Source organism: Hemitrygon akajei, chromosome 8 (genome assembly GCF_048418815.1).
Source record: "Hemitrygon akajei chromosome 8, sHemAka1.3, whole genome shotgun sequence".
In the NCBI taxonomy this organism is placed as follows: Eukaryota; Metazoa; Chordata; class Chondrichthyes; order Myliobatiformes; family Dasyatidae; genus Hemitrygon; species Hemitrygon akajei.
Window position 1 is genome coordinate 99201580 of NC_133131.1, and position 27900 is coordinate 99229479.

General features: G+C 40.7%; 1 protein-coding gene across 1 annotated transcript in view; it reads left to right on the forward strand.

Moving 5' to 3' along the window:
- The window catches only part of nfx1 (nuclear transcription factor, X-box binding 1), a 75546-nt gene that overhangs the window by 28019 nt on the left and 19627 nt on the right, over positions 1 to 27900 (forward strand). The window contains exons 8-16 of the mRNA XM_073054238.1: positions 778 to 877; positions 2316 to 2533; positions 8860 to 8957; positions 9396 to 9426; positions 10820 to 10899; positions 11740 to 11848; positions 14000 to 14119; positions 17022 to 17101; positions 24685 to 24915. Coding sequence (XP_072910339.1) covers positions 778 to 877; positions 2316 to 2533; positions 8860 to 8957; positions 9396 to 9426; positions 10820 to 10899; positions 11740 to 11848; positions 14000 to 14119; positions 17022 to 17101; positions 24685 to 24915 — 1067 coding nt within the window. The remainder of the gene's footprint in view (positions 1 to 777; positions 878 to 2315; positions 2534 to 8859; positions 8958 to 9395; positions 9427 to 10819; positions 10900 to 11739; positions 11849 to 13999; positions 14120 to 17021; positions 17102 to 24684; positions 24916 to 27900) is intronic.

A 27900-nucleotide genomic window follows, 5' to 3' on the forward strand; every position in this document is an offset into this window, starting at 1 on the left:
TTTAACTTCATTTTTTTTATCAGCAAAGTAATGCAGTCCCCTCTGTCCTTTCCATACAGTGTATACCCTTAGACATTAAGGTCCCAGCCACAATCTTCTTTCATCTGTGATTCAGAGGTGACTACAACATCATACATGCCATACTGTGCTACAAGTTCATCTACCTTATTGAGTATACTGCACGCAGTCAAATATAACACCTTCAATCCTGTATTCATCCTTTTCAATTTTGTCCACCTTTTATGTTGTAACTCATTTTGGTGACTGCAATGTTGCCCTATTAACAGCCTCTCCTCACTACACGTTACCTCTGTTTGTAAACCAGCTATCTCATCTTCAGTGCTATCATCCACCTTTCCTGAAATACTTGTTACATTGAAATATACACAGCTCAGGATGCTAGTCGCACCACGCTCAACCTTTTGATTCTTAACTGTCTTGAGTTCGTACCAATATCTGCCTCCACAACCTCTCCATTAACTGTTCTGGCACTCTGTTTCCCAACCCCATGCTCCTCTAGTTTAAACCCCCACCATGCACCATTAACAAACCTTCCCGCTAGGATGTTCGTCCCCCTCCAGGTCTGGTGCAAACCATCCCGTCTCTACAGGTCCCTACCTTCCCTGGAAGCAAGACCAATGATCCAAAAATCTTATGCTCTCCTTCCTGCAGCAACTCCTTAGCCACATATAAGCTGTATAAACTGTATAATTTAACAAGATCTGCAATAACATGTCTTGAAATGTTAAGATCCTTGTTGTTCATTTCTCGTTCCAGCGTGCTACTGTGAAGCTACTTCTCGAGAAGTTCTCTGTGGAACTGATAAAGAATCATTTGATGGCAATGGCTACTTTTCATGTCAGAAGCCTTGTGGGAGGTAAGTAAACACATGCAATTTTATATCAACTAATATTGTTTCATATTGAAGCAATGTCTACAGTGAGTCAAAGTAAATGTGTTGTCTGCAAGTCGGTCATCTCTCCCTGTGAAGCTAGAAACTGATCATCAAACCAGTTTTCCCTTTGAAAAACAAGAATGTTTCTGACTGCTCTTACCCTCTTCAAGTTCAAGACAGTATATTCTCACTCTGATCACTCTCTTATTACTCATTCTCATTTTTGTCAACTAATATATTTAATTATTTACAGCAAATCATTCTTATAAAGAAAACACAAGCAAAGATCCTTGTATTTTTCGAGAAGAATCAACAATAGTTCCACTTTTGGTGTGCCCAAGACTCCTGAAGCCTTGACAAGCCTGACCCTCAGTTCATCTTTATTAATCATTAGCACCAGCATCACTTGTATCATTCAGTTTTTCTTGACCTCTACTCTGACACACGTCCTTCATCTCTGTTTCTTCAACTCCTTTGATTTCGAGGATTAATGAAAGGTTTTTGAACTGAATTGATATCTGTTTCTCCCTCCATTGAAAGTCTATGACTTGCGTGTTTGCAGAATTTTCTGTTATGAATTCTGCAATCAGTGCTACTTAGAAACATAGAAAACCTACAGCACAATACAGGGCTTTCGGCCCACGAAGCTGTGCGGAACATGTCCTTGCCTTAGAAATTACCTCAGGTTACCCATAGCCTTCTATTTTTTTAAGCTTCGTGTACCTATCCAGGAGACTCTTAAAAGACCCTATTGTTTCTGCCTCCACAACCGTCGCTGGCAGCCCATTCCGTGCACTCACTACTCTCTGCGTATATAAAAAAAAACAAACAAACAAAACAACTTACCCTTGACACCTCTGTACTTACTTCCAAGCACCTTAAAACTGTGCCCTCTCGTGCCATTTCAGCCCTGGGAAAAAGCCTCTGACTATCCACACAATCAATGCCTCCAATCTTACAGACCTCTATCAGGTCACCTCTCATTCATCCTTATCATTGTAATTACCATTGAGATGCATTCATTTCAATGCAATTTTAAAAGCTTTTATACCAATTAAACTCTCTCATTCTGTAATAATGAAATGTCTATCTGCCACTGTTGCTTCATCTGTTCCTTCATGTTGTTATCCAACCTAAATTTGAAAGGATAGTTAGAATTAATGCTTTGTAAAGGATTCAGTTTTTTGCTCTGGTTTTCTTGAATGCATGATTCCTGCAATAATCTTGCAGCTTATGCACTAAAGTATTTAAATTTCCATGGTCTAATCTATGATTATACTTGTATGTGGCATCATGGTATTTATCAGTATTGAAGCAAGTATCTGCTTTGTGTATTCTTGTAATATAACTAATTGCATTCATTGCACTCAACTTTATTAACCGTAAAAAAAAAGGATCCTAAATATGTTCCCTCCCTTAGGATGCTTACCTGTGGAAACCACAATTGTCTCCAACTGTGCCATCCATCTGCATGTCAGCACTGTCCACGTTTGCCGAGTCTCGTGCACAGTTGTCCTTGTGGGCAGACTCCTTTGTCCAAACTTTTAGAGCTTGGTTACCCTGAACGTAAGAACTGCACTGAACCAATACCATCATGTGGGAAGACATGTGGCAAGCCCCTGCCCTGCAGTTCTGATGGTGAGTAGAGTGGAGAGTTTTGAGTTGTGTTTCAAATAATTTTTTTAAGTATTTGAAAGTAAGATTTCAATGCTAATCATCGGTAGATATTACTTAATTGTGAATAAAGTTATTAAAGTTTCCATGTTCACATTTTCCAAGGTGAAGTACGAGAGGTGATTGATAAGTTCGTGGCCTAAGGTAGGAGTCAATTTTAGAAAACCTAGCACATTTATTTTTCAGCATAGTCCCCTCTCTTAGTCCAGTGGTCGTGGAGCATATGGATCCCTTCTTTGTAGAAGTGGTCCACAGCAGGGGTGATTGATAAGTTTGTGGCCTGAGGAGATGAGTTATTAACTTCAAACTTTCTGCATTATCACTCAAAGAGTTGAACTGCACATGCATGCAACGAGAGCTGTATAACTCATCTCCTTCTACCTTAGGCCACAAACTCATCAGTCGCCCATGCTGTGGACACTTTCTGGAGGTCCAAGACGCCGACTTCTACAAAGAAGGGTTCCGTATGCTCCACGACCACTGTACTAACTGTGCAAATGTAGGAAAAATAAATGTGCTAGGTTTTCTAAAATTGACCAGTTCAACCGTAGGCCACGAACTTATCAATCACCCCACATAATTGACAGCTATACGTGTAGTATAGTCTCAGCCATCCAACAATCATTGTGAATGAGGATACCGGATGCCTGAATATGCTGGTTGTATGAAGATCCCTCAAAAAGAAACACTATACAACACAAACTAGTTTTTCAATAAATTGCCAAACTCTATCTCATTTTCTTATCCTTTCAAATAATAGTGTTTTTCACGGCAGTTCTATGTTTTAAGTCTGAACTGTATTTTGCAATAGTCTTCACTGTGAAAGGCACTAGGGTTACCCATAGCCCTCTATTTTTCTAAGCTCCATGTACCTATCCAGAAGTCAGACCCTATCGTATCCGCCTCCACCATCATTGCTGGGAGTCCATTCCACACACTCACCACTCCTCTCTGCGTATAATAAAAATTTAAAAAAAACAACAACAACAACAACAACTTACCCCTGACATCTCCTCTGTACCTGCTCCCAAGCACCCTAAACCTGTGCCCTCTTGTGGCAGTCATTTCAGCCCTGGGAAAAAGCCTCTGACTATCCCCACGATCAATGCCTCTCATCATCTTATACACCTCTATCAGGTCACCTCTCATCCTCCATCGCTCCAAGGAGAAAAGGCCGAGTTCACTCAACCTGTTTCCATAAGGCATGCTCCCCAATCCAGGCAACATCCTTGTAGATCTCCTCTGTATCCTTTCTATGGTTTCCACATCCTTCCTGTAGTGAGGTGACCAGAGCTGAGTACAGTACTCCAAATGGAGTCTGACCAGGGTCCTATATAGCTGCAACATTACCTCTTGGCTCCTAACTTGAATTCCATGATTGATGAAGGCCAATGCACTGTACACCTTTTTAACCACAGAGTCAAGCTGCGCAGCTGCTTTGAGCGTCCTATGGACTCGGACCCCAAGATCCCTCTGAACCTCCACACTGCCAAGAGTCTTAAACCATTAATACTATATTCTGCCATCGTATTTGACCTACCAAAATGAACCATCTCACACTTATCTGGGTTGAACCCCATCTGCCACTTCTTAGCCCAGTTTTGCATCCTATCAATGTCCCACTGTAACCTCTGACAGCCCTCCACACTATCCACAACACCCCCAACATTTGTGTCATCAGCAAACTTACTAACCCATCCCTCCACTTCCTCATCCAGGTCATTTATAAAAATCACAAAGAGTAAGGGTCCCAGAACAGATCGCTGAGGCACACCACTGGTCACCGACCTCCATGCAGAATATGACCCATCTACAACCGCTTTTTGCCTTCTGTGGGCAAGCCAGTTCTGGATCCACAAAGCAATGTCCCTGTGGATCCCATGCTTCATTACTTTCTCAATAAGCCTTGCATGGGGTACCTTATCAAATGCCTTGTTGAAATCCATCTACACCTCATCTACTGCTCTTCCTTCATCAATGTGTTTAGTCACATCCTCAAAAAATTCAATCAGGCTCGAAAGGCATGACATGCCCTTGACAAAGCCATGCTGACTATTCCTAATCATATTATAACTCTCCAAATGTTCATAAATCCTGCCTCTCAGGATCTTCTCCATCAGCTTACCAACCACTGAAATAAGACTCACTGGTCTATAATTTCCTGGGCTATCTACTCCCTCCCTTGAATAAGGGAACAACATCTGCAACCCTCCAGTCTTCCGGAACCTCTCCCATCCCCATTGATGATGCAAAGATCATCGCCAGAGGCTCAGCAATCTCCTCCCTCGCCTCCCACAGTAACCTGGGGTACATCTCATCCAGTCCCGGCAACTTAACCGACTTGATGCTTTCCAATGCTCCAGCACATCCTCTTTCTTAATATCTACATGCTCAAGCTTTTCAGTCTGCTGCAAGGTTATGGAGGCATTAGTAATGATCTTTCAAAAATCAATGGACTCTGGCATGGTGCCAGAGGACTGAAAAATTGCAAATGTTACTCCATTCTTTAAGAAAGGAAGACAGCAGAAAGGAAATTATAAACCAGTTAGCCTGACCTCAGTGGTTGGGAAGATATTAGACTCAATTGTTAAGGAGATTATGGAGTACTTGATGACAAAGAACAAGATAGGACAGGGTTGGCATGGTTTCCTTAAGGGAAAATCTTACCAGAAGAACCTGTTGGAATTCTTTGAGGAGATTACACGTAGGATAGATAAAGGGATTGTAGTAGATGTCGTACATTTGGACTTTCAGAAGGCCTTTAACAAGGTGCCATACATGAGGCTGCTTCCTAAGTTAAGAGCCCATGGTATTTCAGGAAAGTTACTAACATTGTTAGAGCATTAGCTGATTGGTAGGTGGCAGCGAGTACGAATAAAAGGATCCTTTTCTGGTTGGCTACCAGCGACTCGTGGTATTCCATAGGAGTCAGTTGTGGGACCACTTCTTTTAATGCTGTATATAAATGATTTAGATAATGGAATAGATGGCTTTGTTGTCAAGTTTGCAGATGATACGAAGATTGGTGGAGGGGCAGGTAATGTTGTGGAAACAGGTAGGCAAGAAAGTGGCAAATGAAATACAATGTTGGAAAATGCAAGGTCATGCACTTTGATAGTAGAGATAAATGTGCGGACTGTTTTCCAAATGGAGAGAAAATCCAGGAATCTGAGATCCAGAGGGACTTAGGAGTCCTTGTGCAGAACACCCTAGTTAACTTGCAGGTTGAGTTGGTGAGGAAGGCAAATGCCATGTTAGCATTCATTTTAAGAGGTCTAGAATACAAGAGCAAGGATGTGATGCTGAAACTTTATAAGGCACTGGTGAGGCCTCACCTTGAGTATTATGAATAGTTTTGGGCCCCACGTCTTAGAAGATGTGTGCTGGCATTGGAGAGGGTCTGGAGGAGGTTCACAAGTATGATTTCAGAAATGAAAGGGTTATCATACGAGGAACGTTTGATAGCTCTGTGTCTGTACTCGCTGGAATTCATAAGGCTGTTGAAAGGCCTAGACAGAGTAGATATGGAAAGAATGTTTCCCATGGTGGGAGAGTCTAGGACAAGGGGGCACAGCCTCAGGATAGAGGGGTGCTCTTTCAAAACAAATGCGGAGAAATTTCATTAGCCAGAGGGTGATGAATTTGTGTAATTTGTTGCCACATGCAGCTGTGGAGGCCAGCTCATTGGGTGTAGGTTCTTGATTGGAAGTGTTGTGGAAACAGGTAGGCAAGAAAGTGGCAAATGAAATACAATGTTGGAAAATGCATGTTTGTAGTAGAAATAAATGTGCAGGAAATCCAGGAATCTGAGATCCAGAGGGACCTAGGAGTCCTTGTGCAGAACACCCTGAAGGTTAACTTGCAAGTAGAGTCAATGGTGAGGAAGGCAAATGCAATATTCACATTCATTTGAAGAGCTCTGGAATACAAGAGCAGGGATGTGATGCTGAGGCTTTACAAGGTAGTGATGAGACCTCACCTTGAGTATTGTGAACAGTTTTGGGCTCCTCACCTGAGAAGAAAATGTGCTTGCATTGGAGAGGGTTCAGAGGAGGTTCACAAGGAAGATTCCAGGAATGAAGGGTTTACCATACAAGGAATGTTTGATAGCTCTAGGTCTGTACTTGCTGGAATTTAGAAGGATCAGGGAGGATGTCATTGAAACCTTTTGAATGTTGAAAAGCCTAGACAGAGTAGATGTGGAAAGGATGTTTCCCATGGAGGAGTCTTGGACAAGAGGGCATAGCCTCAGGATGGAGGAGCATCCATTTAAAACACAGATGGGGAGAAATTTCTTTAACCAGAAGGTGGTAAATTTGTGGAATTTGTTACCACAAGCAGCTGTGGAGGCCAGGTCGTTGAGTGTATTTAAGGCAGAGCTTGATACATTCTAGATAGAACATGGCATAGAAGGTTACGAGGAGAAGACCAGAGAGTGGGGCTGAGGAAGAGAAGAAAGGATCAGTCATGATTGAATGGCAGAGCAGACTCGATGTGCCAAATGGCCTAATTCTGCTCCAATGTCTCATGGTCTTATTAGTGTAAAATAAATGACTGCTATCACCAGTACATGAAGTGCCAAATCTTAGAGTACAATTCCATCTAAAATTGCCCTGCCCTTATTCATAAATGTAATAAGATTTAATGATAAGATGAGAATAAGTACATCAGTCAATGAAAGCAAGCATGCAGGTACAGCAGGCAGTGAAGAAAGCTAATGGCATGCTGGCCTTTATAACAAGAGGAATTGAGTATAGGAGTAAAGAGGTCCTTCTACAGATGTACAGGGCCCTGGTGAGACCCCACCTGGAGTATTGTGTGCAGTTTTGGTCTCCAAATTTGAGGAAGGACGTTCTTGCTATTGAGGGAGTGCAGCGTAGGTTCACAAGGTTAATTCCCGGAATGGCGGGACTGTCATAGGTTGAAAGATTGGAGCGACTGGGCTTGTATACACTGGAATTTAGAAGGATGAGAGGGGATCTGATTGAAACATATAAGATTATTAAGGGATTGGACACGCTGGAGGCAGGAAGCATGTTCCCACTGATGGGTGAGTCCAGAACTAGAGGCCACAGTTTAAGAATAAGGGGCAGGCCATTTAGAACAGTGATGCAGGTAAAACTTTTTCACCCAGAGAGTGGTGGATATGTGGAATGCTCTGCCCCAGAAGGCAGTGGAGGCCAAGTCTCTGGATGCTTTCAAGAGAGAGTTAGATAGAGCTCTTATAGATAGCAAGGTCAAGGGATATGGGGGGATACAGGAATGGGGTACTGATTGTGTATGATCAGCCATGATCACATTGAATGGCGGTGCTGGCTAGAAGGGCCGAATGGCCCACTCCTGCACCTACTGTCTATTGTCTATAAGATTCTTAAAAGCCTTATTTGGCCTTATCAGGCACCTACTATTAAGAGAAAAGCAAAAGTAGTGTTTCAAACTAATTACCCTTAGTGTAAGATCATTAACCTGAACAATTAACTTTTTCTTTCTTTATCTATAAGGTACTGCTGTACTTCATAGCATTTGGTAGTGGTATGTTCAGTGGAAATTGTATTATAATAAATGTTGTCATAATCTATCAAAATAGTCTGGAAATAGTTAAAAGCTATGGAGTGTCAGTGATAGTACAAACATTTGTACATAATCTGTTGCCGAACATTGAATGATTTAGTTTCCAAATGTTTTAATCACATTTGGGGTTTGGAATCTGATGTAGAAACTATTACCGTATAATATTTAAACAAGCCAGCTATTTTTTTTTTGGATGCCAGAGCGTAAGAAAAATGGGACAGCCACATGTGGACTTCCAAAGGGAAGCAATCTGCCACAGCAAGATATTTCAAATGCTCTTTAGAAGTGGTCACCAAAGTAAATGTGATCAAATTGGAAACTGATGCATTCCATTAAGAGTCTTGCACCAACACCTTTTTTGGTGAATGTAATTGTGGCATATTGGCAAATAAGTAACTCTACAAAATTATGTAATTGGATGGTCTGCTTCTAGACAAACAGCTATATGGCTTGTTGACTGACCTCTGAGATTAATTTTCTTTTTAATTCCAATACAGTGCATCAGCCATGTGCATCTTTGTACAAAGGTTCACTTTGGGAGATCAGAAAGCATCCATCATCCATTTTTTTTTACCCTGAATATATTTTCACAGCTACCACTTCCTTCAGTGGTCTGTTTAATAGATTCCTTTCTTTGTTATTCAAGTGATTATGTAACTGCTAGAGTAGAAAATGAAACTACGAGTTCAGAATCAATATTGTTTTTTTTTGAAATTTAGATTACATTCATACTTGTAGCAATCTATGCCATGAAGGTGAATGTGGATCATGTAATGGAACTTCAACAATTAGTTGTCGGTGTGGATTTAAGAAGAAGGTAAGTGGAAAAAATAGATTTGTAAAATATCAAGTCCAATTTATTTTTGTCATTATCAGCACTAATGAACTTCTGGCATTGACTTAAATTTACATACTGTTTTTATAATTACGATGGATGACCTACAGGACATCTGTGAAGATTCAAACTGAGCTGTAACATGTCACAAAATTATTGTAATTAGCAGCATATATTAGATGTCAGATAGTACATATTCCAAACCTGAAAGCATTAAATTGCCACCAGTTAAAGAAATTACTGACCATTATAGTAAAAAAATTTGCTGTTAAGTTCTGGATTCGGTTTAAGGTTTCAGTCAAAGAAACTTAATGTTAGTTGCTTATGATCTGGCAGTTGGCCTGTTTAGTTTAATCAAAAATAATTTTGAGTCACCTTTAAGACTTCAGCTTGTGTAATGATTGGTCATCTTCTCCATAGGATGTTCCTTGTGCCAGTATCACTAAGGAAGGTAAGTACTAGGATGTCAATAGCTATTCTCTCTTCCATGTTTATTTTTCATTTTGACAAATACATCTTCGAAACTTCATTTTGTTTAAGATGAATCAACATTTATATATTTTAAGTTGCTCTTCCTCAAACCCATATATACTATAAGTGGCTTAGGAATGTAGCTACTATAGTTGTTGCCTCATGGTACCAGAGACCCAGTTTCAGCCCTGACCTTGTGGCATTTCTCCCTGAGGGATTCCAATGGATCCTCAGGTTTTCTCCCCCATTCCAGAGGTATGCGAGTTGATGGGATAATTGGTCTTGGGGAGTAGATAAGGATATAGGGGGAGTTGATGAGAATATGGGGAGATTGGAAAATTAGTGTAAATAGTTGACTGATAGTCGGTGCAGATTCAGTGAGCCAACAGGTCTGTATCCATGCTGTAGATCTCCATGACTTTGACTCCAACTTTCAGATGAGGCAAGTATTCTCCAGAACCACCATGAAATTGTTCACTTAAAGTGTTCATAGTGATTGAATTACTTTTGTCCCATTCAATCCATACCGCTGAAGTTTTCTTATAGCACAAGAACTGATTTTGAAAGTTTTGCTCACATCATCCAGTCAATATTAAGTATTTAATGAGAACTGAAAGAGGGTACTCCAAACTTCCATGCACTGCAGTTAAATATGAATCTGTGATGTATTTACTTTTTAACCTTTTCCAGTCCACAACTGCTGTCACCTAGCTCCAAAGTATACTAATGGAAAGGAACATAAATTACAGTCACACCATCATCACACATGGCATTTCTATTATGATATGTAATCTGTTAGTTATTGAGGGATTGCTTTTTAATATTACTGAAGTTTAGAGGTGCATCCATGCCAACCAGTTTTGTAGCTGATGACACTGTAGTCAACAGAAAACTGCAATTGCTGTTATTGCCATGAGAATCCAAGATGGAAAGCTAATGCCTTTCTGAAGTGCATTCTAGATGTACTGCTCTGATTTGTGGCGTTAATTGAACTTTTGAAAAGTTGATCAGTCTGTTACTATAATGGCACATCCTTGAAACAGTTGTTTTTTTAATTATCCATAGCAAAAACACTCATGAAATCTTGCATAACAATGAGATATTTAAAATTTTCTGTTTTGTTTAAATTACAAAACTATACATATTTGCAGAGATGTAAGAAAGGATTGGTTCTCTTTAAGCAAAGGTCGTGCTATTAATCTCTACAAAACATGGTATTTTTGGACATTATTGCATATGTTTTGTTACTGTTATACTGGCTATGTGTAATTGTATTACTGGAAAGATATTATCCATTGTGTAGATCTAAGTCTGTCATCCACTTTTAAACCATCTCCTCCCTATGTTTGAGAATAAATTCTCTTGTCTAATAGATCTGCTGTTCTTGTGTGACAAGCGCTGCAATAAGAAACGTTCTTGTGGCCGCCATAAGTGCAATGAGATTTGCTGTGTAGTAAGTAGAATGAACTACTTCTGGGAGATGTCATTATTGCTTGTTTTATTTGTTTAATACGGAAGCAAAATGTAGTGACAAATATTGCATTGTGATGAATAAACTTACGAAAATATATATGGACATCTTTCAGTTTTAATCAAAGGGCAGTAAATGTGATTTATTAAATTGTCAGAACCTTTGCCCATTATAATAGGACAAAATTACAGTCATAATTGCAGATGTTAATGGAGCTATTCGACCAGTATTCAGAATTAACAGCATGGCAAGCTGTGGCGACTCATTTATTCCACAGTACATAAAGAAAAATGTGAAAGACTTTTTGTGTGGTTTTCAACTCAGGAGTATGATATGACCACCAAATACTGCCTACTCACTGCTGCATCTAACATATTTTGCATTGCTCCATGATTTTATTTGTCACAATGGTAAAATACTACATGATTCCTAAAATAGAATTGTGAATTATGTGTGGAAGACTCACTGACTGATAATTAAATATTTAAGGCAACATTTTAATTTAGAACAGTTTGCCTCTTATGGCAAAGAGGCACATGGAAACCCCACTGGTTCCCCACCATACAATTACCTTTACTAAATGTGCCCTTCATTCTTCCTGGACTAGTTTATCAGAACTTATTTCACTCTGCCTACCTTTACTGTTCTTAGATCTCTACAATGCTTCCTACATTTTGTTCTCTTTCTACTTCAAAGAATATTAAAACACACCTGCATGTTTCCATCGAATCACTTTGAATTCTTCAGATTCTGTATTTGGAATAGTTTAGAAATTGTGGTACCATTTGTAATATAATTCATTTCATTCTCATTTTTTCCAAGGACACCGAACACAAGTGCCTTCTTCTTTGTGGGCGCAAGCTTAACTGTGGACAGCATAAGTGTGAAGAACCTTGTCATCGTGGAAACTGTCAGAATTGCTGGCAAAGTAGTATGTAGCATGTCATAAATGATTGTTTCATTACGACCTTTGGCATTCATGAGCCATATAATAATATTAGGTTAATATTTAGGTTGACCTTGCACTGCAAAGAAATCCGATGCCTATCCCGAGTAAGTAACTGCATCATTGCAGTATCTGCCTGCTTTAGGTATCAAATTGCTTTGAGATCACTGGGACCAGATTTTCACAATTTGCAAAACAAATGTCTGAATTCTTCAGAAGATTTTGTGATCTTTGTAATTACTTGCTGTTTGCTCAGTAAGTTCTTAAAACTATTGCACTGTAAAATTAAGACTGTTTATCAATCAAGAAGCATATTCCTTGGGTTGCTTTGTCTGATGAGGTAGAAGTCTTAATATTCTTAACAGTAAACAAGGCCAACTATTTTTCAGGTTAGTTATAATACTAAATAAGTAAGCTAATGCTTAGAATAAACTGAAGTCTACAGCTGAAATGAAGCCTTGTATAAGAAAACATAACGTGTATAATGGGTTGTAGACTCTTTGTTCCTTGGACCACTCCTTGATCTTAGCCCCACTATACATGATTCCCTGATATCTAAGTCTATTGACCTATGTTATTGAGTGACCTCCTAGTCTCCTAAGTAGAGGATTCATTAGACTTTACAATCACTAGCAAAAGAAATTTCTTTCCCTGGATAATTGATTCCTTATTTTGAGACTGTAACATCAGATTCCAGAGATCCAACCAAGTGAGCTATCAGCTTTACCTCCACACTGTTAAATATAGAAATGTGTGTCGTATTATAATGAGTTCACCTCTATTCTTTTAAACTTAAGGCTGTATGGTCTCTCTTTGTACTACAAACCTGCCATTTTAGGAATCAATCCGGTGAACTTCACTGTACTCTATTCATCACAAGTAGATCCTTATGTGGAGAAACCAGACCAAACCAGTAATCCAGATGTCGTCTCACCTGGACTCTACATAAATTAGTCCAAGACATAACCACTCTCAAGTGATTTTGTAATGAAGTCCAAAATACTGTTTGCTTTACTATTTGCTTGATAAGCCTATTAATGTCTTCGGGGAAATTCTACAAAATTATTTTTTGTGACCAGGAATACTATAGTGGACTCTGGTTAGTTGGGACAAATCAGGACCAATTCATTTTGGCCCATTTAAGCTGCTGTCCAATTAGCTGACGTTTCATAGAAATAGTTAAAAAGATATAAAAATGTCAAGCTACTGTTTAATTGAATAATGAATCATGTATTTGAAATGAAATACAGAACAAATTAGAATATTTACAGTACTATAAAACTGTATTAGTTCATAATAGTTATTGACGGAATAATTCAGCCAGTGTATGCTGCCTTGTCCTTTTGATTAACTGTAAATTAGCAAAATCAGCGCAAACATCTAGGGTAGTTTTTTTTGGCTAACATCAGATCTTTTTGTGACATCTTGACAGAAGTCTTAATTTTTAAAGTCAAATAAAAAGGAAAATTATGTGTTAGTTGACCCAAATGGATAACTTAATACAAGCACACAACTGACGCTGTTTTTAAAACTGTCTGCTTTAAGCACTGTATAGTGTCTTAACAGCCTCACAAATGCACTTGACCTATGCTAGTTAGAAACTGTTCAACAGTCTCCTGTCCCAATTAAGTGGCACATCATCCCAGGTAAAAGGGGTCCTGGATATTTTCTTGATCAGTGTTTGTTCTTTATTTATCCCAAATAAGCAGCTCCCTAAATTAACCAATGGGCTAATTAACTGTAATCCACTGTACCTAGAGTATCTTGGTAAGATGCTTTCAAAATCCACTGCATGCCACTCACCTGGAATATCCACATGACTCTCTCCCCCCCCCCCCCCCCCCCCCCCCCCGCCCGCCAAGCTGTTCTGTAACTTCCCATTGCAGGAGCAAGTGGATGAGTAACTCAGTAGTTAAAAGTTAAATAGTTTCATGCTGTCTCTGCTGGTAGGAAATCCTACTGCAAGTTGCTCAGATTTTAAAAATCTGTTGGCAGTTCTTTTATTTCCTTACCCAGCTCTCATTTTCATTAGACATGTTACTCTTTTATGTCTAAACTGTGTATGTTTCCATCTTTTGACATTGAAAGCTTTTGTCAGTTACCTCTTCCACAGTTACTTGAATATTTTCTATTTAGGTTTTGATGAACTGACATGTCATTGTGGAGCATCAGTAATCTATCCTCCAGTGCCATGTGGCACCAGACCTCCTGAGTGTAAAAACCCCTGCACCAGAGAGCACGACTGTGATCATCCTGGTAAGGAAGAATAACTTCAAGCTGTCCATTAAGTTACTAACATTATGTTATTGTTAATGTAACAGTTAGCACAATGTACAATTGAAAAATATATAAAGGTATAAGGAACATTGTGAATGTAAAATAAGCATGAATTGAGAGGGTAGAGGCAGGAACATGAGATTTGACAAGGTAGTGCAGAATCGTGAAAAAGTTTATAAATGAGGAACACTGAGGCAGGGAGGTTAACAATCAGGACTTACCAAGGGATGACGGAGATCAGAGTTCAAGTTTGTGCTTGGTATGTTGTGGGGTTCCATTGAAAAGCACGTTATGTTCATTCCAAGGAAAATAAAGACACCTAGCAATTATAAGCCTGTCAGTTTGACGTCAGTGGTGGGTAAGTTAATGGAAAGTATTCTTAGAGATGGTATATATAATTATCTGGATAGACAGGGTCTGATTAGGAATAGTCAGCATGGATTTGTGCGTGGAAGGTCATGTTTGACAAAGCTTACTGAATTTTTTGAAGAGGTTACGAGGAAAGTTGACAAGGGTAAAGCAGTGGATGTTGTCTATATGGACTTCAGTAAGGCCTTTGACAAGGTTCCGCACGGTAGCTTAGTTAGGAAGGCTCAATCGTTAGGTATTAATATTGAAGTAATAAAATGGATTCAGCAGTGGCTGGATGGGAGATGCCAGAGAGTAGTGGTGGATAACTGTTTGTCAGGTTGGAGGCCAGTGACTAGTGGTGTGCTTCAGGGATCTGTACTGGATCCAATGTTGTTTGTCATATACATTAATGATCTGGATGATGGGGTGGTAAATTGGATTAGTAAGTATGCAGATGATACTAAGGTAGGTGGTGGTGTGGATAATGAAGTAGGTTTTCAAAGCTTGCAGAGAGACTTAGGCCAATTAGAAGAGTGGGCTGGAAGATGGCAGATGGAGTTTAATGCTAGTAAATGTGAGGTGCTACATTTTGCTAGGAATAATCCAAATAAGACATACATGGTAAATGGTAGGGCATTGAAGAATGCAGTAGAACAGAGTGATCTAGGAATAATGGTGCATAGTTCCCTGAAGGTGGAATCTCATGTGGATAGGGTGGTGAAGAAAGCTTTTGGTATGCTGGCCTTTACAAATCAAAGCATTGAGTATAGGAGTTGAGATGCAATGTTAAAATTGTACAAGGCATTGGTAAGGCCGAATTTGGAGTACTGTGTACAGTTCTGGTCACCGAATTATAGGAAAGATGTCAACAAAATAGAGAGAGTACAGAGAAGATTTACTAGAATGTTACCTGGGTTTCAGCACCTAAGTTGCAGAGAAAGGTTGAACAAGTTAGGTCTTTATTCTTTGGAGTGTAGAAGATTGAGGGGGGACTTGATAAAGGTATTTAAAATTATGAGGAGGATAGATAGAGTTGACGTGGATAGGCTTTTTCCATTGAGAGTAGGGGAGATTCAAACAAGAGGACATGAGTTGAGAGTTAAGGGGCAAAAGTTTAAGGGTAACACGAGGGGGAATTTCTTTACTCAGAGAGTGGTAGCTGTGTTGTACGAGCTTCCAGTAGAAGTGGTAGAGGCAGGTTTGGTATTGTCATTTAAAGTAAAATTGGATAGGTATATGGACAGGAAAGGAATGGAGGGTTATGGGCTGAGTGCGGCCCAGTGGGACTAGGTGAGAGTGAGCATTCGGCACGGACTAGAAGGGCCGAGATGGCCTGTTTCCGTGCTGTAATTGTTATATGGTTAAATGCAGTATCCTTAATACAGTGGATGATGAGCCTGTGAAAAACAGCTTGGAGGAATGGCGAGTTTTTTTGCAAATCATTGCTAAATCATACTAATTTCTGATTTATTGGGAGATTGTAGAAATGCTGGTGTATTTGGGCAGTTAATTCTTAACCCAAAAGAGAGCAGCGTAAAGAACAAATGTTGGAGGATAAATCCATTGATGTGGCTAAAGACTGAAAAGTTAATGAAGATTATAGTTATTTTCTCAGAACAGTGGTCAGAAACAGCATTCAAATTCATGTTTATTTTACTGAAGATCAGAAATCAAGTTGAAGTGATTTAAGCAGGGAAAGTTTAACACCAGAATTGGGTGGCAGCACATAGTATCTTAAAAAGCTGAGGTTGTAATTGATAAGGTTAGACTCACCCTTAATAAGAATGCTACAGAGGATTGGGGGGAAGATGAGAAACTATGTGGAACAGTAAAATTAAGTTATGAACAAGTGTTGATGTAGGTGCAGAAGACATTTATTATCTGATGGAGTTAAGTCCTAAGTAGGTGAAAGTCAAAAAAAAATGTCAGATGTTGGAAATCTGAAATAAAAACAGACAATGCTGGAAATTCTCTGTAGATCAGGCCACATCTGTGGGAAAGAAAGAGTTAATTTTTCAGGTCAAGAAACCTTTGTCAGGACTGAAAAGGAAACAAAAGAAGGTTGCAAATGCAGCAGGAGGGTAAAGGAATGTCTCTGAAAGATAAAACTCAGCACTGTGGGGGATACACTGCGAAATATGTCATCTGGCCAACAAGCAAGTGGGAGCAGTTACAGATGTACGCAGCCTGCTTCTAGGAGAAGGCTACATGGGTGTATTTCAAGCAGGGATTGACAGTTTCTAGATGGGTATGTAAGTTAAGAGTTATAGGTGGAAGACAGAGAATGGTGTTGGAAAAAAATAAATCAACCATAATTGAATGGTCTAAATGACTCGATAGCCTAATTCTGCTCCTACATCTTAGAATCTTGTAAATTAAATGTTGTCATATTTTCATGATTTTTTTCTACAGTTGCAAGCTTAGTTTACTGTAGTAAATTCACATTCTTTTAATTTAGATTGTGAAATGTCTTTTACAGTGCAAAACACTTCAGACTCCTACATGTATGTTTCCTTTTTGCATTTGGCAGTGTTCCACAATTGCCACAGTGAAGAGAAATGTCCACCTTGTACCTATCTCACTCAAAAATGGTGTATGGGGAAACATGAGGTAAGTGCATCTTAAGAAAACATGACTTGTTATAAGATTTGAAACTTCAAGACATACCAGGCATTAGGAAGAAAACTGCTGAATACCCATTTCTTGTGTGACTGTAGCTTTGGTGACTCCTGCTCAACAGTTAGTGCCTGGTAACTTCGGAATCAGTCATGTTGAATATCATTGACCTATGTCGTGAAATTTCTTGTTACGTGGCAGTAATTCATTGCAATACATAATAACGTAAATTACAGTAAGTATATGATGGCAGAGGGCAAGAAGCTATTTCTAATTTGTCGACTGTGTCCCTTGCCTCTTCCCTGATGGTAGCAATGACCTTTACATGGATGTAAAGAAAACTGGAAAACTAATAGATTGAAGTATAACGAAAAAAGTTATTTCGAAAAGTGGTCTTGTACAAGAAAAATCAAACTGAAACCTTGGTGGTACTAACTCAAGGGTTACAAAGATCCAGGGTTTTTTTCTGACCTCTAGTATTGTCTGTGTCAAGTCTGCGTATTCTCCCTGTGACTATGTCTGTGCTCTGACTTCCTTCCATGCCCCAAAGGATTGTGACTTGAGGAATTAACTGGCAACTGTAAATTGCTCCGTGTATAGATGAGGGGTAGAATCTTGAGGATCTTAAGGTATTTATGGGAAGAGTAAAACATGGGTTTAGTATAACTGAGTGCTTGATATTCATAGTGGACTCCTGGCTGTGCTCACGATTCAGAATTTGTACGTATTACATAGAAAATTACAAATATTATTCCATGATTTACGAAACTGAGAAACAGGTCCTATCAATTCAATGATATTGAATGGAATTATGGTTTCTGCCATGGGAGAAAGAGTGACTAGAATGTGCAGATAAGAGATTATAAGACAGGAGCAGAATTGGGCAAATCAGACCATTGGGTCCTCCACCATTTGAAAATGGCTGATTTATTTTCCTTCTCAATTCCATTCTACTGCTGTTTTCCCTGTAACCTTTGATACCCTTACAAACAAGAACCTATCAACTTCTACTTTAAATATACCCAATGACTTGATCTCCCCAGTTGTCTCTGACGGTGAATTCCACTGATACATCATCCTCTCATCTCTGTTCTCCTCTTGTATTTTGAAGTTGTACCTTTTGCTCCAAGACTTCTATGATTGGAAAACATCCTCTTCTTGTCCACTCTATCAAGGCCTTTCAAAATTTGGTAGGTTTCAATGAGATCGCACGCACACACGCACACGCACCCCCCCCCCCCCCCCGCCCTGTTCTTCCAAACTCCAGCAAGTACAGGCCCAGAGCCATTAAAAATGCATCTCACATGTTAATCCTTTCATTCCTGGGATCATTCTGGTAAACCTCCTTTGGATCCTCTCCAATACCAGCACATCTTTTCTTAAGCAATTTGGTCTGAATTTGTTCAGAAGCCAAAAAAAATTAACTGTGGAGGCTGGAAATCTTAAATGAAACATAAATTGCTGGAAATACTCAATAGTTCAGATAGTATCTATAGAGAGAAAAAGAGTTCATATTTAAGTTTGAAAGATCATCAGCTTGAAATATTAACTTTCTCTCTCAATAGCTACTATCTGCTCTGCTGTGTTAGTTCGGCTTTCTTTTTAATTTTATCTTAAATTTGTGATAAATCATAACTAATTTTATTAATTTGTTTAAGAATGCCACTAATGTGCTGGACATAGCTTGAATTTCTAAAGATGAAAGATACTCCAGATGCTGGAAGAATAAATGAGGCAGCATCACCTACCATCCTCTGTTGAACCCAGCTCTTCCACCTCCCCCCCCCCCCCCCACCCCACCCCACCAGCCTGGCTTCATTGGCCCATCAACCCCTCCTCATCTGGTTCCACCTATCACTTACCAGGCTTGATCCCACCTGCACTCATACAGCCTTATTCTTGCAATCTTCCCTCTCAGTCCTGATGCAGTCTCAACAGAAATTGTCAACTTGCACTTATTGACTCCCCAAATGCTGTTTGACCTGCTGAGTTCCTCCTGCTGAGGTCCTGCTTATAGTTTGAATTTATACAGTAGTGGTCGCCAACCCCTCGATTGTGATTGACTGGTCAATCTTTGAGACTTTCCCAGTAGATCCCGAGGGAAAAAAAAAGAGAAATAAATACACAAATACTGTTGAGAGATTGTTTCCGGGTTGCGGGGTTTTAGTTCCATTCTTTCTGCCCAATGTGCATGCGTGTAGCTCCCCCGCATTACACAGTGTACTTCAGTGGTCCCCAACCTCCGGGCCACGAGGAAACGATAGGAGTCAGCTGCACCTTTCCTCATTCCCTGTCACGCCCACTATTGAACTTGAATGCACGTGAGGTCATCAGTCGCCTAAACGCAGTGACACCCTCGTGCCCGGGATCACTGGTTGGCCTCGGGTAACCGGCGGGAAGTGCCATTGCTACTGGCATGAAGCGCTGCCTCTAAACCTGTTTACCACACCGAATGTTCGTGCGGAATCCGGTGTTAAAGTATTCGCAGACAACGATCTACTGAAACAAACTTTTGTCAGCCGATAGATCCTACAAGGGGGGTGGGCGGGTGGCCTGTTGCACTCCTTGCTCGGTCGGTCGCTCTCTCCGGACTGTGACTGCCCTGGCACGGGGACCTCCAGCCCTGACCTTGTCCTCTCACCTGACCCACGACCAACCGCATCTGGCCAAGGTGTCTGGCGGCGGGCAGGAGGCTGGAGCTTAGTCCTGGAGGCTGTCTAATGAGGCAATGAAGCCCTCAAAACTGCTTCGGCACCCTTAGTCCAAGCACCCTGCACTTAAAGACAAACCAGTTGAATTTTTTCAGCGGAAAAAACATGAGCCGCATGGGACAGAAGCTAAGTGCCGAGAGCCACGTAAACTAAATTGCAGAATAGACTGGACATAAGGAACCTGCTTCGAGTATCGCTGTATTCCCATCGTGTTTAACCCCCCCCCGTTGGCCAGTCCGCAAGAATATTGTCAATATTAAACCGGTCCACGGTGCAAAAAAAGGGTGGGTACCCCTAGTGTTTATGCATTATTTCTACTTCCAGGTTGTGGGGTTTTACTTCCGGTCTTTTCTGCCCCGGTGCGCATGCATGTAACTAATTGATGTGGGGTCGATCTTGCCTTTTACTAAGGCCGAAGTAGGGGATCTTGGGCTTAAAAAGGTTGGTGACCACTATTATACAGAATGTCTCCAAGGATATTGAAGTTTTGTAAAAGTGATTATTGTAGGTAGAATTAAAAGGACAGGCAACTGGTTAGTGTAATGACCATCTGGTGCCACGGGTTGATAATTGGTTTGGAAAGAAGTAAACAGAGGTAAAGGATGAAAGGAACCAACTCTTAGTGGCAGATTGTGACAAGTTGTATTCCCCTTGGATCTCAACCAAGGCCTAAGTGTTTCATCACAACATACATTAGTGATCTACATTAAAGAGTAATGTATATGGCAACAAGTGGGATGCGGTAAATTGTGTAAACTGGGTAACAGCCTAGAAAGGATTAGAACAACTTAAGTGATTGGGGAAAATTTAGACAAATGAAATTAAATATGTAGAAGTATGATGCTATCTACTTCCTGTAGAAGAACTAAAGTCAAAATATTTCGATATACATGTCCAAGTGTATGTCATTAAATCCTAATGGAGGGAAATAAAAAAGAATAATCAAGAAGGTTAGTGGAGTTAATTGTCTTTAGCTCAAAGAGACGAGTTCCGCTTTAATTGGATTAAACCCCACAGGGTTCACTAAATTTCAGCAAGTAAATTATTAAAACGAGTTGCATAAACGGCATATATTTTCTTGTGTTTTGTGGGTCCAGAAGTCAGAGTCATAGGGTCACACCATAAAAAATGGGTCCTTCAGCCCACCATAACCATCTTTGTAAATCTCCATATCCTTCTAAGCCTTGCCTATTCAAGTGCCTATCTAAATGTCGTTATAATATTGATTCACAAACAACAGAAAATCTGCAGATGCTAGAAATCCAAGCAACACACAATAATGCTGTGGAACTCAGCAGGCCTGGCAGTATCTATGGAAAAGTAAACAGTTGACATTTCGGGCTGACCCTTCATTGGGACTGGAGAAAAAAAGAATAGGAAGGTGGGGGAGGAAAGGAGGAATTACAAGATAGTAGGTGATAGGTGAAATCAGGAGAAGTGAAGAACTGGGAAAGTCGATTGGTGAAAGAGATAAAGGGCTGGAGAAGGGGGAATCTGATAGGAGAGGACAGAAGGCTGTGGAAGAAAGGGAAGAGGGAGGTGCACCAAAGGGAGTTGATGGGCAGGTAAGGAGATGAGGTGAGAGAGGGAAATGGGAATGGTGAAGGGGGTGCCATTACCAGAAGTTCAAGAAATTGACGTTCGTGCCATCAGGTTGGAGGCTGCCTAGATGGAATATAAGATGTTGCTTCTCTAACCTGAGTGTGGCTTTGTCGCAGTAGTAGAAGAGGCCACGGACTGACTGTCGGAATGGGAAGTAGAATTAAAAAGGGTACCCACTGTGAGATCCTGCTTTTCCTGGTGGATGCTCAGCAAAATGGTCTCCTAACGTACATCAGGTCTCACCGATATACAGGAGGCCACACCAGGAGCACTGGATACTGTTGATGACCTCAACAGACTCGCGGGTGAAATGTCGCCTCACTTGTTGGGCCCTCGAATGGTAGTGAGAGAAGAGGTGTAGCACTTGTTCCACTTGGAAGGACAAGTGCCAGGATGGAGATCAGTGGGCAGGGACGAATGGACAAGGAGGGAGCGATCCCTGCAGAAAGCAGAGGGGAGGGAAAGATGTGCTTGGTGGTGGGATCCTGTTGGCCATCCATTGGAGCACACCATATGCATTCTTCACTTCTGCATAGCTGCCTGTATTGCCATTTTCAGGGAACAAATGTTCATCTGTTCATCAACCTTCCTTAGTGTCCTACAAATTACTGTACATATCCTAAAGCTCTTTATCTTACCAGAATGCACCAATTTGCACACAGTAGGGTGATATTTTCCTGCCATTGCTCTACCTAACATCTGTATCCTTTTACAACCTTGGCTTTCCTCACTATCCACATCATCACCAGAGCAACACACAAAAAATGCTGGAGGAACTCAATAAGTCAGGCAGCATCTATGGAAATGAATAAACAGTCAATGTTTTGGGCTGAGACCATTCATCAGGACTGGAAAGGAAATAGGAAGAAGCCATATCACCAGCTATTTTTGTGTCATCTGCAGACACAGTAGTATATTTCTCCTAGATTCATGCTAAAGCATTGATGAATATCACGAGATCCTGCAGGTGCTGGAAGCTGGAGCAACACATACACACAATGCTGGAGGAACTCGGGTCAGGCAGCATCTATGGAAATAAATAAACAGGTGACATTTTGGGCTGAGACTCTTCTTCAGGACTGAAAAGGAAGAGAGAAGATGCCAGAATAAAAAGATGGGGGCGGGGAAAGAGAATAGAGGGCTATAGGTAAATCTAGTAATTTCTAAGGTAGGGACATGTTCATCACAGCTTTGTGGGCCGAAGGGCCTTTATTTGCTGTAGGTTTTCTATGTTTATGATAGGTGAAGCTAGGTGGGTAGGAACGGCTGGGGAAGAGGAATCAGAGAGGAGGGTAGACCACAGGAGAAGGGGGAGGAAGAGGGGACCCTGGGAAAGTGATAGGCAGGTAAGAAGAGGTAAGGGGTGAGAGTGGGGTATAGAAGAATGGAGTGGGAGGGATTTTTTTAACCAGGAGAAATCGATATTCATGCCATCAGATTTGAGCCTACCCAGATAAAATGTAAAGTAATGCTCCCCCACCCTGACACTGGCTTCATCTTAGCACAAGAGGAGGCAATGGACCGACATGTTGGAATGGGAATCGGAATGAAAATGTTTGACCACTAGGAAGTTCCACTTTTGACATAGTTTTTCGCTCCGGAGGTGCACAGTGAAGCGGTTCCCCCAATTTAAGGTGAGTCTCACCAATGGAAAGGAGGCTGCACTGAGAGCACTGGTCACAATAGATGACCCCAGCAGATGCACAGATGAAATGTTGCCTCACCTACTTGGGGCCCTAAATGAAGGCAGGGGAAGAAGTGAATAGGCAGGTGTAACACTTTGGATGCTTACAGGGATAAGTGCCAGGAGGGATTAGTGGGGAGAATGAATGGACAAGGGAATCTTGGAGGCAGGATCTTTGCGGAAGGCGAAGGCGGGGGGGTAAAGGATTGCTTTGGAGGTGGTGGAAGTTGTGCAGGATTGTGTTGGATGCAGAGGTTCATGAGGTGGTAGGTAAGGACAAGAGGAACTCTATCACCATTAGGTGGCGGGAGGATGGGGTGAGCTCAGATGCAAAGGAAATGGAGGATTATGTGGGTGAGAACACTCTCAATAGTGGAAGGAGGGAAACCCTGTTCTTTGAAGAAGGAAAACATTTCTGATGTCCTGGGAAGGAAAGCTGCATCCTGGGAACAGATGTGGTGGAGGCACGGGAACTGAGAAAGGGAATTGCATTTTTACAGGAGATGTGGTAGGAAGAGGTATAGTCAACATAACCGAGGGAATGGGAAGGTTTATAAAAGATGTTGGTTGATAGTTTGTCTCCAACATCACAATGCAAAAAGATCTCAGGCTGATATGTGGTATACTAAATGAGCATGGCATAAAGATGACCAGAAATTCAAAAGTGAAAGTTTCCATTGATAGGTTTAAAGAGATTTAAATGTCTATTGGTCCTGTAGAATGGAAGTTTGATGAATTAATATTGGAAAATAAGGAATAGGCAGCTTACATCATCAAGTATTTTACATCAGTCTTCACTGCAGAGGATACAAGTGATGTTCCAGAAATAAATGTAAATGAATTCAGAAGAGTCAATGAACTTGAGAAATTTTAAGAGTTAGGGAAGAAATACAGAGCAAATTCTGACAAGTTTTTTGGTACTGAATTGTCTTCGTCCTAAGGTCTTGGGACATTGATAGAGGGGACACAGTAATTGAACATCAAGGCTAGTGTTTGGAATCTTTTTTTGGAGATGGTCATTATTTGACACCCTGTGTAGCATAAATATTACTTTCCATTTTTGAACCCATGACTGAATGATGTCTAGGCTTGTTGCATGCAGGCATGACTCCAGTCATTTACTGAGAAGCTGCAAACTGAAATGAACATTATATAATCATCAGTATGTATTTCCATTCCTGACCTTGTGAAGGAAGGAAGGTCATTGATGAAGCAACTGAAGACAGTTACGCTCAGGACATAGTCCAGAGAAACTTGTGCAGTGATAACTCCATCAATCAAAACAATCTTCCTTTTCTCCTTGATGCCCATTGATTTCAGATTTGCTATTTTTATTGCAGGTATAATTTGCCTGTATCTTGTGGCTATGATTTACTTAAAACCATAACTTACAGTTTATAGCTATAAATCTCACTATTCTATTCATTGCTAACTATGTTAATTTCTTAATCTAAATAAAAGGTTCACCAAGGGCTCATTTGATGAAATTGAGAGTTTGGAACTTGTATGTGTATGATGGAGCAGGTGTTGTATCTGTGGATTTCAAGGTACATGGATTTAATACAGTATTTAATTTCCAGATGCGGAACAACATTCCTTGCCACCTTTCTGGCATTTCCTGTGGGCTTGCATGTAACAAACTCTTGCCTTGTGGAATGCACAAATGTAAGAAGATCTGTCATAAAGGTGACTGTGGTGCTGAGGAGGAATGTAAACAGCCATGTACCATTCCACGACCTGATTGTAATCACCCGTGCTCATCTCCATGCCACCCAAGTTCACCATGTCCGAAGGTGCCATGTCATGCAGAGGTACAGTCGCACTGCACAGTCACTGTTTAAAAACATGTCTTTTAAAAATTAAGTTGTATTTGAACAATAACTGGTGAGATTGTAAGGAATCTTGAAGGCAGAGAGTTAAATTTTGAAGTACGATCTCTTCTGTTGTGCAAGTGGGGCAGCTAACGTACATAAACCGGTCATTGAACGACTGAATATGTAACTGATTAAACAACTTTTCATACCTGTCAGAGAGAGATTTCAGTCAGGAGGCAAGCAGAACCTCTTCGCATCTCTGCAAGGCAGGTTAGGTCTCGCTCAACATCTCCAAGTATGTGGTGGGGGAGCGGAGGGTGTAAGATTCTAAAACTAGAGGGAAAAGTTTTAAAGTGAAAGAGAGGAAGTTTAAAGAAATCTGAAGCATAAATTTGTCTCACAGATTAGTTGGTAACTGGAATTTGTCAAAGGAGATGGTGGAAGCAGGACCAGCAACAACATTTAAGAGGCATCTGGACAGATCCTTGAATAAAGCATAGAGGGACATGGAGTAAATGCTGGTAATTGGGATTAGCATAGATTGGCTTGATGGTTGGCATAGATACCCTATGCTGAAGAGCCTGTTTCTAGGCTGGCACACCTGGGAATTTGGTGCCTAACTGCCAGATTTTCCAGTCTATTAGATATTACTTCTATTAATATCCTACTATATGTATAACTCAGTATTTTAGTGTTATCTGCTATTATATCAGAAGAGTGCGGTAACAGGCTAAGCATGCATCCTTGATAGTCAGCGAGGAGGAGATTGATTGATCTCTCAATAGGAGTTCAAGAGTCTGAACATCCTCTGCATAGCACCATCCAGAGACAGAGAAGCAGCTTCAGCGGCAGGTTGCTATCGATGCAATGCTCCTCAGACAGGATGAAGAGGTCAATACTCCCCAATGCCATTAGGTTTTACAATTCAACCGCCAGGGGGTAGGATATGTTAAAGTGCCGGGGTTAGGACTGAGCTTAAGTTACCATTCAATGTATTTTAGTAAACTATTTAAGAACTTTTTAAAAGCTATTTATTAATGCTTTTTGAGAGGGTGATTTTAGATGCATATCATATTTATACTGAGTTAAGTATTGTTTGTAATTAGTTTTGCTACAATAAGTGTATGGGACATTGGAAAAAATGTTGAATTTCCCCATGGGGATGAATAAAGTATCTATATCTATCTATCTAGTTGTAGGAGGAAGTATAGAAGCCCAGGTTTTGAGGCTTGATTATTAGTGCTGAGCAAATGATGGTGGGGAATGCTGAGATGTAATCGATAACAGTTGTTGGATGTATGCCTTGTGGTAGTCTTGGTGCTCCAAAACCTTATGAGGTTACAACTGCTGTAGACTTGTCGTGGTAGGCAAATTGAAGCATATCCTGGTCATTGATCAGACAGGAGTTAATTCGAGTCATAATCAGCCTCTTGAAGCACTTCATTCTGATAGTGGGTAATTGTCATTGAGGCAGCTGATCTTGCTCTGGTAAGGCAGATACACTGTTGGGGTCTAACGTCTTGAGTGTTCACCCTCCTAAAGGATACTTAAATATCAGTCTCAGACAGAGATCACAGGGTCGCCAGACACTGCGGGGTTTTTGCACAGGAGTAGTGTTTTTCTCCTTTTTAAAGCGTGCTAAGACAGCATTGAACTCGTTAGAGAGAAAAGCATCACTGCCATTTGTACTTATAGTTCCACCTTATAGAAAGTAGTGGCGTGCCAATGGTGCCACAGCTGTCATGTATCCATTTGTCTCTAGGTTCCCTCAGAATTGCCCTTTTGCTCTTATGATGGTCTTTGGCAAGACGCTGCACATGAGCCTGTTAAACAAGATAGGAGCCGATGGTATTACAGGAATGATACTAGCATGGATAGAGGATTAGCTGACTGGCAGGAGGCAAAGTGTGGGGCCTTTTGCAGTTGGCTGCCAGTGACTAATGGTTTTCCACGGGGTCAATGTTGGGACCACTTCTTTTCACACTAGATGTCAGTTATTTGGATGATGGAAATAATGGCTTTGTGGCCAAGATTGCAGACATTACAAAGATGGTTGGAGGGGCAGGTAGTGTTGAGGAAGCAGCGAGTCTGCAGAAGTACTCAGATATAATAGGAGAACGGGCAAATAAGAGGCAGATGGAATATAGTGTAGGTAAGTGTATGGCCATGTTCTTTTCTAGAAGGAATAAAGGTGTAGGCTGTTTTCTAAGTGGGGAGAAAATTCAGAAATTTAAAGTGCAAAGTGACTTGGGAGTCCTCGTGTAGGATTTCCTAAAGGTTAACTTGCAGGTGAAGTCAGTAGTAAGGAAGACAAATGCAATGTCAGCATTCATTTTAAGAGGACTAGAATATAAAAGCATGATGTAATGTTGAGGCTTTATAAAGCACTGGGCAGACTGCACTTGGAAGTATTGTGAGCAGTCTTGGGCCCCTTATCAAAGAAATCATATGCTGGCATTGGAAAGGGTTCAGAGGAGGTTCACCAGAATGATCCTAGGAATGAAAGGGTTAACATATGAGGAGTATTTGATGGCTTTAGGTGTGTGGTAAAGTTTAGAAGAATGAAAGAGGATCGCATTGAAACCTATTGAATATTGAAAAGCCTAGATAGAGGGATGTCGTTTTAGAACAGAGATGAGGAGGAATTTATTTAACCAGAGGGTGGTGAATCTGTGGAATTCATTGCCACATGTGGCTGTGGAGGCCATCTTTGGGTCTATTAAAGCAGAGGTCAATAGGTTGTTGATTATCCAGGATGCCAAAGGTTATGGGGAGAAGGTAGAAGAATGATGTTGAAAGGAATATTAAATCAGCCATGATGAATAGACTCAATGGCCTGAATGCCTAGTTCTGCTCCTATGTGTTATGGTCTTTTGACGGCCTCCCGTTGTTTGTACCTGGACTTGTTCGATTCTGGATTGCTGGTCTTGAATGCCACAGTTCTAGCATTCTCAGCAGATTGTTTATCCAGAGCTTCTGGTT